Below are 15,426 nucleotides of genomic sequence, written 5' to 3'. Positions count from 1 at the left end.
TTTTAGTGTCTGGTGCTTGTTGTAAACAAACAGAGATCGCTAAGTGAACACCTCCTGCAGCAGCAGCACATACACACTGTACTGCTACAGAGCTAACTGTTAGCCTGTTAGCACATACACACTGTACTGCTACAGAGCTAACTGTTAGCCTGTTAGCACATACACACTGTACTGCTACAGAGCTAACTGTTAGCAATTTGCAGACTGGACGCTAAGGGGTTAACATCCCCTTTCGGCTCTGCAGCTGGTAGAGACTGCTGCAGGAGGACTGTGCCGCTTCAACTAGTTCTTTCTCTTCTTAACGAGCCGCCGGTCCCCGCCGCTCCTTAAGAAGAGCCGCTGGCCCCCGCGGCTCGTTAAGAAGAGCCGCTGGCCCCCGCCGCTCCTTAAGAAGAGCCGCCGGTCCCCGTTGCTCCTTAAGAAGAGTCGCTGGCCCCCGCGGCTCGTTAAGAAGAGCCGCCGGCCTCCACGGCTCGTTAGGAACAGTAAGAATGAGTCTCCAATAACACCAGAAAAAGTCGCTCGATTTCTCGCCAGTCGCTTTTTTGAAAAATAGTCGCTTAGGGGGTCTGAAAAGTCGCTAAATATAGCAACAAACAAAATCGTGATCACGATTAAAATTCGATTAATTGTGCAGCCCTCTAATACCATTATATTGTGCAATACTAAGCAGTTGCTGCAGATAATCCACTCAGGAACAAAACAGCAGCACCCAACAATATATTACAGTCTAATATAACTCCACAAACAGCCCCAAAAATCACCAGTTTAATCAATAACTTGTCTCAAAAATGTATATTTATAAGCTTCACAGTAGTAGTAATGGTTTATATTTTATTGTACAGGCATTTAATGTATATGTATATACATGCAAACTGTAAACAGAAAGAGCTCAAACTAGTTTTTGCTGGTTAGTCTTAACCATAAACAGCAACTGTGCAGCTTCACATGGTCACATAATGCCATTGCAATAGCAGAAGTTCTGCCAGCTGTCACGACAAACTGATGATCTGAGAGTTGACTTTCACCGTATCAAATCCTGTTTTATTGTCATGTGTATTTCACTGAAACGGCTCAGTTTAAAAGAAATAATATAGGAGTTTAATTTCTGTACCATCTCCTTTCTTTTAAAGTAAAAAAAAAAAACATTGTTTCAATTATAAACACACTGTGGATTCATTTGTGTGGACTTTTATTTTGTTCTAATGAAATGTAATTAACTACATTATATTGTCTTAAATTAAAGGTTCAATGATACAGAATGTGAAGAGGTGAAAGGATCCACCGTGGAAAAATAATGGATGTGTAAACAATGAAACATAATAACTGTACTTTGTAGAATATTTTAATTGTGGCAACAGAGACAAAAAAAATAAATTGAGTGCTTGTATTACAAACTTTAAAATTACACAATTCTTTGCCATGGAAGTGGGAAATATAGAACAACAGTATTTAACTGCTTTAACAACGGCCACCTCGACAGCAACACCTTCGGGAGTTGCAAAATAGCAGAAGCAACCTCAGGGATACAGTAAACCAAAAAAGGTTTCGCTTTAAACCATGTGTTCTTCAAACAACGCCGACCACAGAGACATCACAGTCTATTAAAGACAGAAGGATTTACAGGATGACTTTGAGTTATAAAACCTGATAATAACTTCTATCAGGTGAAACTCAAATAACTGGTGGCAGAAAGATGGAGGAGTCTTAATTATCGCTGTCTGTTGATTTGTAGTGATCTTCGTCGATGGTGGAGAATATGTGGCCTTCGTTGCTTAGGAAATCCACAGCCTGCCTGTTAGAGCAAAGAGAAATGTGAATTAAATGTTTTGAAGCTTGTTTGGAGCAATGCAAATAAAAGTTTTCAACTTAAACAGTGCAAGATGATTGATTTAACCGTCTTAACTGCAAAAAACGGTGTCTAAAAACAAGATAAAAACACTAAATCTGAGGGAAATGATCTTGCTGCAATCTAGAAATAAGCATGTTGAACGCATAAATGAGAAATAAACTCTTAAAACAAGATAGTTTTATCGCTGCTTGCAGCTTTAATTGATCTTGTCTATAGGATACATATTTTTACAATTGGAGAACGTAAGAAACACTACAACAATGTGAATTAAATTGCAGACAAATTCCTTTTTTTTTGTCAAAACAGGGAGACACTGGAGAGTCATTAAAATAAATTAAATATTTCAGGGTTTTTAACTAAGCAAGAAAAACAAGACAATGCCTGAGGAAACAAAAACAGAATTTAGTGCTTAGAGGCTGTAGTTTTGGATGGCGGCTTATTATTATAACTGCACATAAACTTTAGAATACTTTAAAAAAAAAAAAAAAAGGACTGTCATGATCTTGGTCATTCATGCAGTTCATGTACATAAAAGCACATACAAAGACAAGAAAATAAACAAAACAATGTCAAATTAAAATAATATACTCACGAGGAATTAACTGTTGTTTAAGGAAAAATAAAACATTTGACTACAGGCCTCACTGATCATTTTAAAGCCAGTTCACCTTTTTTAAATTTGAATAAAAAAAGTGGGGCGACAAGATCTTTATCTGAAGGGAAGTGATTCTGAAAACATGTCTGGTGCCAAGTTCCTTTAACAACTTGTCACAATCACAAACACAATATGTTTTAACAGATAAAACCATCCAGTGCAGCCTTACCATGTACATGGTGACGCTAGTTTATTTGAAGGAACATGACTAAGAGTTATTTGTGAAAGGGAACTAAAATCTTTGACAATTTTATGAGTTTATTTTTAAACCAGAATGCAAACCACTAATTTACTGTCAATGAGCAACATATGAACCTTTTTTACGCTCTTCTTCCCAGCCGAGGGGATAAGGTTTTTAATCGTTGTGATAAAGTGACTGAGTTTACTGTAAATTGTATTTTCACAACACAAAGTAAAGCTTCTTACTTTATGATAGCCATACTCATGGTGCCGAGCCTCTGTTTTACGTCGTAGATGCTGATTCCCTGTGGATCCGGGCAGCCTCGTATCAAACTCAGCACCTTGAGATTAAAAAGGTTGTTTTAAAAACAGGCACACAGCATCAAACTGCAAATACAAAATACAACCTTCAATGCTAGAAACTTCTCTTTGTGAGTCCATTACTTGTTTTTTTTTATTTTTTATTATTATTTTTTTAATGTTACTTGTATTTCTTTATTATCATTATTTTTTTAATGTTACTTGTATTTCTTTTTTTAATGTTAGTTGTATTTCTTTTTTTAAATTTCTTTTATTATTTTTTTTAATGTTACTTGGATTTCTTTTTTTAATTTCTTTTTTAATGTTACTTGTATTTCTTTTTTATTATTATTTTTTTAATGTTACTTGTATTTCTTTTTTTAATTCATTTCTTTTTTTAATGTTACTTGTATTTCTTTTTTTAAATTTCTTTTATTATTTTTTTAATGTTACTTGTATTTCTTTTTTTAATTTATTTCTTTTTTTAATGTTAGTTGTATTTATTTTTTTTATTTTTTTTAATATTACTTGTATTTCTTTTTATTATTATTTTTTTTAATGTTACTTGTATTTCTTTTTTTAATTAATTTATTTTTTTAATGTTACTTGTATTTCTTTTTTTATTTATTTTATTTATTTTTTGATGTTACTTGTATTTCCTTTTTTAATATTTCTTTTTTTAATTTCTTTTTTTTAATTTTACTTGTATTTCTTTTTTTCTTCGTTATTATTATTTTTTTTTTTTAATTATTTTTTATTTTATTATTATTTTATATTTTTTTCCATTACTTGTTTTTCTGAGAAAGCCATTGTCATGTCATTCATAGTTATAATAAGGAGCGGCAGAAAACTTGGGACGGTTCAAATAGAATTAACTAAAAAGTCCAATGTTCATATTTATTATTAACATAATAATGGAGCCAACCGTTCTAAAAGTAGTGTATTAGAACATTTAAATCAGGGGTCTCTTTTTAGTAATTTTGTGTCTTTTTTTATCATTTTGTGACTTTAAATAATGTTGTGTCTTTTTTGGTAATTCTGTGTCTATTGGTTCATTTTGTCTTTTTAAAATAATTTTGTGTCTTTTTTTAATAATTGTGTCTTTTTTGGCAATTCTGTGAATTTTTTTGGTCATTTTGTATCTTTGTAATGTAATTTTGTGTTTTTTCAGTCATTTTTTTCAGGTATTTTGAGTTTGAGACCCCTGATTTAAATATTACTACATCATTTAGTTTTTTTTACCTGATTCTGGTTTCCACTCAACCCATTGTTGGCCATGTCCATGGCTCCTGCGTAGCTCCCTCCTGTGTTGGTCAGACCTGGTTTGGACATTGACGTGATGTTGCTGCTCATTCCTCCTCCAGCACCAGACTTAAAGAGAAACAGGAAGAAAAACAAACTGTGTTGACGTAATTCATGATAGATAAAAGGAACATAGTTACATAGAAATGGGGATTTACCTCATCTGACTCCTGTATGAGAAAAACAAGTGTTACATAATAACATGCAGGGCTGCTGCCTCATAGCTGATCAGGATGTATGATAACGCAGTGAATGCTTAATCAGTCGCTTGAGTCTTTCGATTCAATATTTATAGGCTTTTTTGTGTCATGTTGAATTACTTATTACCAAGACTGTTGTGAACTGTTGTGAACTCAAAATTGTATGAGTGTTAATCAAGTTACCGCAATTTTCGGACTATAAGCTGCGGCTTTTTCCCGATTTTTCGATTCTGTGGCTTATATAACGGTGCGGCTAATCTATGGATTTTTACAGCTAACGGCCACTAGGTTACCTCCTAAATCTATGGATGTTACAGGTTACAGTCCACCAACTTTAACTCTATGGGCTCTATGAGCGGTCCGCCAGGAGCGGCGGGCTCCAGCAGGAGAAGCTGGAGGCAGGTGTACGTACCAGATCGGCTCGGGGTCCTTCAGATACTTTTAAGCTATTTTTCACTTGTCTGTGTGTATTTGTGTCGAAAGCTACTTAGTTCGTCGGAGTCGCCGTGCCGTAATCAGCGGCAGACGAAGGACCCCGAGCCAATCTGGCAGGGCGCCGGAAAAGAGTGAAACAGGTAGCGCACAAAAGTAAAAGTGAAACCGAGAGTGGTACGAGAGACAGACCGACATTACGAGAGCGAGATAGTTTGTGCAAAGGAAGTTTTCATGCACAAACCGTCATTATGGAAAACAAACGTAGAAATGCATATGATGCAGCTTTTAAGTTAAAGACAGTCAATCTGGCTGTAAAAGAAGCTTCCTCAAGCAGCCGTCTCTTTCCCCACAATCCCCTCTGTGCACCAACCCTTACATATGGTAATTAAACATTAAAACACCTGCAGCTTATAGTCCAGTGCGGCTTATAGTCCAGTGCGGCTTATAGTGCGGAAAATACGGTACTTATTTCCAAGACTGTTGTGAACTGAAAATTGTATGAGTGTTAATCAAGTTAATCAGTTTTTTCAGTCAAGGACAACCCTTATAAAATAAGGGGATTGTGTACATTTTTTTAAGTAAAGTGCTAGCCTGGGTAGACCCATGCTGCCTTGCACGCTCGATTTCATTTCGAACTTCAAGTCGGCATGGTGTCCATGGCCGATTCTTAGCCCTGCTTTAAAAAAAAAAAAAGGAATACACTTCAGGCCAAAAGTTTGGAAGCAACTTAAATTTTCTTAACCCTAACCCTTTTCTGTTCACAATGGCCTTCTTAAGAACCAGTATGGATTCTTTGGATTGTTGGATGTGTTTACTGCATGATCAGACTTTTTACTTTCATTGAATTGAACCATTTTCCTCAATTAACCTTTAGGTAAACATTGATGTTAGCAGACCATTGCTGAAGAAATGTTAACAAAAGAAAAGAAGTTTTAGGGTTGAGAAGATTTGGAAGAGACACAACTTCAATGCAAAAGTTTAAAAAAAACAAATCACAGTTTGCATTATTCACTTTAGCTCTTTGTCTTTTGAGAGTTTGGAGACAAAAATCCCAATAAATCTCAACTGTGTTCATATCTCTGACAAAAGAAACAAGAGTTCAGATTTATACATTAAGGAAAGAAGGAAACACAAAGTCTAAGCAATAAAAACCCAAAGACCTGATAATTATAGTAAAATGTGTTCTAATAAGTGACTTATATGAATGGCACTTTACCGTGTTGTGTGTGGAAGTTCCCTTTAATTACTTTTTTGGTAATTTTGTGTATTTTTTTAATGTGTCTTTTTTTTGTAATTTTGTGTCTTTTTTAGTAGTTTTGTGTCTTTTTTAAGTAATTTTGTGTATTTTTTTGTAATTTTGTGTCTTTTTTAGTAGTTTTGTGTCTTTTTTGTTAATTCTGTGTCTTTTTTGTAATTTTGTGTCTTTTTTAGTAATTTTGTGTCTTCTTTTGTAATTTTGTGTCTTTTAAAAAAAGTGTAATTTTTAGTAATTTTGTGTATTTTTGGTGTCATTTTCTTTTTAAAAAAATAATTGTGTGTCTTTTTAATAATTTTGTGTGTTTTTTGGTAATTCTGTGAATTATTTTTGTCTTTTTTGTCATTTTGTGTCTTTTTAAAGTAATTTTGTGTTTTTTCAGTCATTTTGTGTCTTTTATATATGCGACTCTTTATATAATAATCATGTTTATTTTGTTGCAAAGTATACCAATGATGATTTTTTTTGTACAAATTTGATCTTGCTTCCAAACTTTTGGCCTGTACTGTATATATAAAGATATATAGGAAAAGTTACCTTAAATGACCTATGTTGTGATCTGGCGCTATAATATAATGTTATAAAGGGGAAACACTGCAGTATACTTTCCTCAGACAATAGTTGTCCAACAACAGTTTAAAGACGGTGCAGCTTTTCAGCTTTACATTACCCGATTTCCTCAATACTAACTAAAACGAGGCATTATTTAACATCTTTATGCAAGATAAAATGAAATAGTTTAAACAACTTCCTCATTTTTCACACCACTAGTTGGATTATTTGGTCGGCACCAGGCAGTGAATTGTTCCATTGTAGCATCCAGACTGTGTGTGGTCCGCCTTCACACATGCAAACGAACCACGTTGGTCTGAATGACGTTTCGTCATCTTCCGGTGGAAATTAGCGGTAATTTCAACTTTCACAATGGAGCGAGACGTTTCGCTGGTCCTTGCTTTTTATATATCGTCAACATTACCCATTTCTGAATAGGCTATGGCTCGTTAGGAAGATTGAATTAAATTCTACTTTGAGCTTGGTTTGAGACATGGTGAGATTCTGCAGTTATTGAACACAGTGGGTGATATTGTTATCAGTGTGTACCGAATGAAACATGTATATTACAGATTCAATAATTAATTTGAATACTCAAATTATCCATGTGTTGGTAGGTCACACACCATTTGCACTGCTGCTGAATGAATGTAGGGGAATATACACGCAGCACGCAAATTAAGCATTGATGCATTTTGAATAGTTTGTTTCGACCTGAGGTGGTCCTGGTTCACGTTCTCACCAGAGGGACCGCACCAGAGTAGGGGTGGGCGATATGGCCCTAACAGAATATCACGATATTTCAGGCTATTTTGCGATAAAGATATTCTTGACGATATCACGAAATACTTAAAAAGATAAAGATTTAGTCTGTATAAATAAATAAAAATGTAAAATGTAGTGTGAAGTGCAAATCTCAACAGTTGCCAAATACAAAAAAAAATTACTCTTGACTGTTGAGTATGAGCAAATGATAAAAATAACCATTTAGGGGTTTCGGGGGCGTATTTTAATGACATTTTGTAAAGGAGAATAAAGGTTCTTGTATGTTTTATTTAAGGCATCTTATTTTGAAAGTCTTCTTCTAAGTTCTGTGGTGGATTCTGTTAACACACTGTGCTCTTATTTTGAAAGCTGCATGTGTTTAGCGACAGAGAGTAAGTAGCTTTTTGTGATTAAAACAACTTTAAGTGTTAGCCAATGTTAGCTCGTGGCTAACGAACGGCATAATGCAGCAGTGTGTTTGCAGGACGGAGAGGTGGGCGGGGTTTGACTGACTGATGACAGACTCTCAACCTTACGCCACCACATCAAGAAGAAGGAATGTTGCCAATATCATGATATGCATTTTTTTAACCATAAAAAAAAATATACCGAATCGGGAACAATGGATAGAGATAATAGAGGAAATCTATATAATGGAAAAACTGACACATCGCTTAAGACTGCAGGAAACGCAGTTGGAGGACAAATGGCTGAAATGGACATATTTCAGGACCTGGAACAGCGACAAAGACTGGTGAAAGATCATTAGATACAGAGGACGAGACAGAAAACTAACGAGTGACCAAGGAGGAATGTGATTCCCAACAGGACTTTAATTTGTTTTTGTTTTTTTTGTTTTCTTATGTGGATGTTATGTTTGTGTATTGTGAAGTTATGTTTTTGTGTGTTGTTGGATGAAAAATTAATAAAAACCAAAGTGGAAAAAAAATAAAAAAAATATACCGATATTATCGTGAACGATACGATATGGCACGCCCCTACACCAGAGGTTGGCATTTGGTGCGGAATCAAGCGGACCGAGAGAGACCTCCTCTTTTTGGAGGTCTCTCTCGGTCCACTTGGTTTAGTGCGACCCGAGTGCGGTTGATGCTTTCACACCGACGAAAACGAACCGAACTAAGAGCTTTTGGTCCGAATGGACTGTTTAGTGCGCACCAACTGCTGTTGGTGTGAAAGCACCCTGAAACAAACAAACAAACAAACATGTCTGAGGTCTCTCTCTCACCATGGTGTTGGGTTTGCTGAGCGCCATGTGAGCCTGGACCACCTCCAGCATGTGGGAGGTGATCTCATTCATGTCCTCCAGGGGACGGACACTGAACGCCACCACTGATCTGTGGTTCTGAGACAGGAAGACAAAAAATTCACACACAAAAAAGTCAGAGAGGAACTACGGAGAACAATTACTGAGAAAATGTGTTCAAACCTACCAAGTGTTTAAATGTCAAGAGTCATTTGGCCTCACGAGAGATCTAGTTCCCATTAGTCTCTGTGTGCTGTGATGTGAGGAAGGAGGACTCACCTGGAAGGAGCGCAGGTTGCCAGAGACTTTGACGTACGTCCCTGGAGGCAGGACGGCGCTGTCCACTCCGGGGTCCTGCACAAACAAACAACAGTGGTGCTGAGGGACTTCATTTGTAGACTTCTGTCTAACGTTTTCAAACAGAAATATGCTACTGAAGCTTCTGAACAAGAAAGGACAAGACAATATTCATGTTTTGAACTGGGGAGGCAGACTGGTCTAAAGAGCTGGTTCTGGTCTACAGAGCTGGTTCTGGTCTACAGAGCTGGTTCCGGTCTAAAGAGCTGGTTCTGGTCTACAGAGCTGGTTCTGGTCTAAAGAGCTGGTTCCGGTCTACAGAGCTGGTTCTGGTCTACAGAGCTGGTTCTGGTCTACAGAGCTGGTTCTGTGGTTGCAGCCAGGTTGGACAGACACATAACACTGGTTATTATCAAGAATGTTTGAAGAAGAAGAAGAATAGATGTAAAAAATGACCAAAAAATGACACAAAATGACCAAAAATAGATGTAAAAATGACCAAAAAATGACACAAAATGACCAAAAATTGATGTTAAAATGACAATAAAAGACACAAAATGACCAAAAAAGAAAAACAAAATTATCAAAATAGACACAAATTGACCAAAATAGATGTAAAAATGACCAAAAAAGACACAAAATGACCAAGGTGGGGGCCACAAAATATCGCCACGAGGGCCGTAATTGGCCCGCGGGCCGTGAGTTTAAGACCCATGATCTATATCGTAGTGCAGGGGAAAAAAAACAAGACCCTGATGAACATATTTGGTCATAGTTTTTTGGGGTGTGAATAACCAACAGTGAAGCAGAACTCCTTCAGGTTAATAATACATTAGAGAAGTGAAAGAAGTTTTCACCAGAAGTAACGTAAAGGAAATAATGCACTCGTGAATCATCACCACTAATGTGACCTTCATGGTATTGGGTTTCTATTTATCATGCTTCTTTAAAAGTGACTAATATTAATGCCAACAGCAGAAGCCTGTTGACTCCAGTCCCTGACCTCAGTGTCGACCCACTGCTTCACATCCATTGGAGCTCCCGTCATGTCGTCCACCTTGTACTGGATGTTGGTCATGGACTTGTCTGTGCTCCTGATGATTCCCACAATAGTAACCTGGGACACAACATAAACAGTAGAGTCATTTTAAAGCACGTATTCAAAAACCAAGCAGTTTTTAAAACCTTTAATAAGGGCTGTTTCCACTACAGCCCAATACCAGAATGAGGAGGGTCTCACTCGCCGAAACGCCCCTAATCTGAACACGAGCCGTCTGGAGCGGACTTTTGTCGGGACTTTTTTTAAGGAGGGGATGTTCACCCCTTAGCGCCTGGTCTGCAAATTGCTAACAGGCTAACAGTTAGCTCTGTAGCAGTACAGTGTGTATGTGCTAACAGGCTAACAGTTAGCTCTGTAGCAGTACAGTGTGTATGTGCTAACAGGCTAACAGTTAGCTCTGTAGCAGTACAGTGTGTATGTGTTAACAGGCTAACAGTTAACTCTGTAGCAGTACAGTGTGTATGTGCTAACAGGCTAACAGTTAGCTCTGTAGCAGTACAGTGTGTATGTGTTAACAGGCTAACAGTTAGCTCTGTAGCAGTACAGTGTGTATGTGCTAACAGGCTAACGTTAGCTCTGTAGCAGTACAGTGTGTATGTGCTAACAGGCTCATAGTTAGCTCTGTAGCAGTACAGTGTGTATGTGCTAACAGACTAACAGTTAGCTCTGTAGCAGTACAGTGTGTATGTGCTAACAGACTAACAGTTAGCTCTGTAGCAGTACAGTGTGTATGTGCTAACAGGCTCATAGTTAGCTCTGTAGCAGTACAGTGTGTATGTGCTAACAGACTAACAGTTAGCTCTGTAGTAGTACAGTGTGTATGTGCTGCTGCTGCAGGAGGTGTTCACTTAGCGATCTCTGTTTGTTTACAACAAGCACCGGACACTGTGCACAGTTAGCGATGCCAGTTTGTTTACAATCACTATGTTTATGATCAGTGGAGATGCTGTGCATCATTAGCCATGCTGCTTTCAGCTGCTGAATTCTCAAACATTGATCATTCTGTGTAAAACAACAAAAATAAACAAAATGGTCTTACAGATAAAGTCCATTTTAGTACTGAAAACTAGTTGATTCTTTGACAACAGAGATCTAACCTGACAACTTGATTATTCTATTATGGATTTCTTGGAAGATTATTTTCTTGGTTAACCATTGTTCTCTATGAAATGTTACAAAATATAAAATAATTTCCATTATATTTCCCAGAATGCAAAATGCGTTGAAATTGCTCATCTTATGTTACTATCTGACAAAAACAAATCACTTAATCATCACATTTGAGGAACTAGTACGTGTGAATGTTTGGAATTCAGTTTGAGAACAGTTGCAGATTATTTTTCTGTTGCTTGAGTCAATGATTCATCAATTTATGAGTTTAGCCTCATGGTCAACAATTTCAACACTGGATTAATTATTAAAGGATTTGCCAAACAAAGATGTATTGTGCATACATTTGCTAGCTTTAGGTTTCAAATTGTGATTCGCCTCATGTATATACACTACTGGTCAAAAGTTTTCGAACACCCCAATTTTTCCAGTTTTTTATTGAAATTCAAGCAGTTCAAGTCAAATGAACAGTTTGAAAGGGTACAAAGGTAAGTGGTGAACTGCCAGAGGTAAATAAAAAAAGGTAAGCTTAACCAAAACTGAAAAATAATGTACATTTCAGAATTATACAAGTAGGCCTTTTTCAGGGAACAAGAAATGGGTTAACAACTTAACTCCATGGAGTCTTGGGCTATTTTGTCCATTTTTTAATTCTTTTCATGTCTTTGTAAGTCATTTTGTGTCTTTTTTTGGACATTTTGTGTCTTTTTTTAGTCATTTTGTGTCTTTTTTTGTCATTTTGTCTTTTTTTGTCATTTTGTGTCTTTTTTTGGTCATTTTGTGTCTTTTTTTAGTCCTTTAGTCCAACATAAAATGTGATTTTGAATCTTTTTTTTACTTTTAAAACACTATCATGCTATCATTTTAAATGTTGCAAATGTGCATTAATTTCAGAGTACTGAGACATTAAACTGCATAATTTTCAATTAAATTCTGGAAAAGTTGGTGTGTTCTAAAACTTTTGACCGGTAGTGTATATTTGGGGTTTAGACTGGGAAATGTGAAAGGCACCTTTAACTATTTCTGACTACAACACCCAGAGTTATTTTCATGTTCTTACCTGGGCCACTTCCACATCTCCTACTCTGAAGGCCTCGTCAGCCTGGGAGGCAGACATCAGCTGGGACACTGTGCAGGGGATGATCTGGTTGGCACGGGTCCTCTGTAAAAACATAAACATAAAGAGGTTGACTCACAATCCAACTGACAGTCAGGGTTTCCATCAGGACAATACAGGAACATATACATGTGTAAATGGGAAAGAGGGTTTATGATATGATGATATATTTCTTGATTAAAATATTAAAGTGAGAGCAAGATGGATGGGAGGAAATATGTACAGAAGCACACAAAGTAACTAACTCATGTCTGTTCAAGCTGTAAAAATTGAAATCAAATTTAAGTTTTAAAAAAAAATATTGAAGTGCATTTTTAAAGTGTATTTTGATTGCTGTTCAGTACAATATTATTTTATTATTATTTATTTATTTGTTTTTGCTTCATTCTTTTCCATTTAATTACTCTTCTATTTTTTTTTTTTTTATTTATATTTTTTTACATTGTTTATTTTTCTGTAACTCATTTCTTATTATTTGTAACTGTGCAATGTATTGTTGTTTCATATAAATACATTTTTAAAAAGTGCATTTTTACACACATTTTAAGTGTATTTTGATTGCTGTTCAGTACAATATTATTTTATTATTATTTATTTATTTGTTTTTGCTTCATTCTTTTCCATTTAATTACTCTTCTATTTTTTTTTTTAATTTATTTTTTTTTTACATTGTTTATTTTTCTGTAACTCATTTTTTCTTATTTGTAACTGTGCAATGTATTGCTGTGTCATATAAATACATTTTTAAAAAGTGCATTTTTACACACATTTTAAGTGTATTTTGATTGATGTTCAGTACAATATTATTTTATTATTATTTATTTATTTGTTTTTATTTCATTCTTTTCCATTTAATTACTCTATTTTTTTTTATTTATATTTTTTTTACATTGTTAATTTTTCTGTAACTCATTTCTTCCTATTTGTAACTGTGCAATGTATTGCTGTTTCATATAAATACATTTTTAAAAAGTGCATTTTTACACACATTTTAAGTGTATTTTGATTGATGTTCAGTACATTATTTTATTATTTATTTATTTATTTGTTTTTGCTTCATTCTTTTCCATTTAATTACTCTTCTATTTTTTTTTTTAATTTATTTATATTTTGTTTACATTGTTTATTTTTCTGTAACTCATTTCTTCCTATTTGTAACTGTGCAATGTATTGCTATTTCATATAAATACATTTTTAAAAAGTGCATTTTTACACACATTTTAAGTGTATTTTGATTGCTGTTCAGTACAATATTATTTTATTATTATTTATTTATTTGTTTTTGCTTCATTCTTTTCCATTTAATTACTCTTCTATTATTTTTTTTTATTTATATTTATTTGTTTACATTGTTTATTTTTCTGCAACTCATTTCTTCTTATTTGTAACTGTGCAATGTATTGCTGTTTCATATAAATACATTTTTAAAAAGTGCATTTTTACACACATTTTAAGTGTATTTTGATTGATGTTCAGTACAATATTATTTTATTATTATTTATTTATTTGTTTTTGCTTCATTCTTTTCCATTTAATTACTCTTCTATTTTTTTTTATTTATTTATATTTTTTTTACATTGTTTATTTTTCTGTAACTCATTTCTTATTTGTAACTGTGCAATGTATTGCTGTTTCATATAAATACATTTTTAAAAAGTGCATTTTTACACACATTTTAAGTGTATTTTGATTGATGTTCAGTACAATATTATTTTATTATTATTTATTTATTTGTTTTTGCTTCATTCTTTTCCATTTAATTACTCTTCTATTTTCTTTTAATTTTTTTATATTTTTTTTTTACATTGTTTATTTTTCTGTAGCTCATTTCTTCTTATTTGTAACTGTGCACTGTATTGCTGTTTCATATAAATACATTTTTAAAAAGTGCATTTTTACACACATTTTAAGTGTATTTTGATTGCTGTTCAGTACAATATTTTATTATTATTTATTTATTTGTTTTTGCTTCATTCTTTTCCATTTAATTACTCTATTTTTTTTTTTATTTATTTTTTTTTTACATTGTTTATTTTTCTGTAACTAATTTTTTCTTATTTGTAACTGTGCAATGTATTGCTGTTTCATATGAATACATTTTTAAAAAGTGCATTTTTACACACATTTTAAGTGTATTTTGATTGATGTTCAGTACAATATTATTGCTTTACGTCCGTTTGGAGTTTCCAGTGTAATATACAGACTGATAAATGGAGACTTGGGTACTAACTCCTTTCTTTTCTCCTCCCTGAGATGCAGCAGGTGATGCAAATCCTCCTGGAGACTGAGTGTAACCTCCACCCATGCTTGAATCAGTGTATCCTCCTGAAAAAGCAACAAAAAGGCAGAGAGAGCTAAACATAAGGAGCCATTTATTGTTCCCGTTTAAAAACACGTGTTTATACCAACTGACGTTAACGTCAACAACAAAGAGGCAACTTAGTAGTGTTGCTAACGTTAGCTGCAGACACACAACGTCAACAAACACAGCTGACTGTGACTTCATGAACACAACAGTGAGGACGTTAAACTCACCCTGGTTCCACATGTTGGTTCCTTGTTATTAAAGATAATTAAAATGAAATATTAAATGTTATGAACACTGTGGCGCAGTGACAGCAGTGCTTAAGACTTCCCTGTGTCGTCCCGCGAAAAACTCAATACACAGCGCATGCGTGTAGCAGAAGTCCCGCGAAACCTAACAGCTAGTTAATGGTTTCTTCACCCCTGATCTAAGCTTGTCAGGCACTTGTTCTGCCCTGGATGTGCACAAATACCGTTTTTTTTCGTGACAGCTCAATGTCACCATTCGTACCGTAACTATATCTTTAGCGGCTATGTATACGAAATGTGTGCGTATTGCTTGTTGGTACGGTACTGAGCCTTCGAGAAAGGAATGCCTGTAAGACAAGTATTAGGGTAATAATAGCAAGAATCAACAAGCCAGTCTGTGCTGCCTTCAAGCCCTTTTGTAAATTTGTGCGGTCCTATGTGCCTTATCGCTGCATTTGTGGCAACTGCTGTGCACAGTCTATGAACCTCAACTTAATATCCATCAAAGTGAGGCTACTAAACAGTATAC

General features: G+C 34.8%; 1 protein-coding gene across 1 annotated transcript; it reads right to left on the bottom strand.

Annotated features, from left to right (window-relative positions):
• Positions 1–1,323: 1,323 nt before the first annotated feature.
• On the bottom strand, positions 1,324–15,027 carry rpa2 (replication protein A2). Its single transcript, XM_059339770.1, has 9 exons — positions 14,880–15,027; positions 14,575–14,669; positions 12,288–12,389; positions 10,061–10,174; positions 9,040–9,114; positions 8,743–8,859; positions 4,230–4,358; positions 2,934–3,028; positions 1,324–1,795 (listed from the first exon to the last, which is right to left on the bottom strand). The coding sequence occupies exons 1-9, from the start codon at positions 14,890–14,892 to the stop codon at positions 1,708–1,710; spliced, it is 828 nt and encodes a 275-aa protein (XP_059195753.1). The 5' UTR covers positions 14,893–15,027; the 3' UTR covers positions 1,324–1,707.
• Between the last annotated feature and the right edge of the window lie 399 nt (positions 15,028–15,426).

The sequence above is a fragment of the Centropristis striata genome, chromosome 8, assembly GCF_030273125.1.
Source record: "Centropristis striata isolate RG_2023a ecotype Rhode Island chromosome 8, C.striata_1.0, whole genome shotgun sequence".
NCBI lineage: Eukaryota > Metazoa > Chordata > Actinopteri > Perciformes > Serranidae > Centropristis > Centropristis striata.
This window is presented reverse-complemented; position numbering and strand designations above follow the sequence as displayed.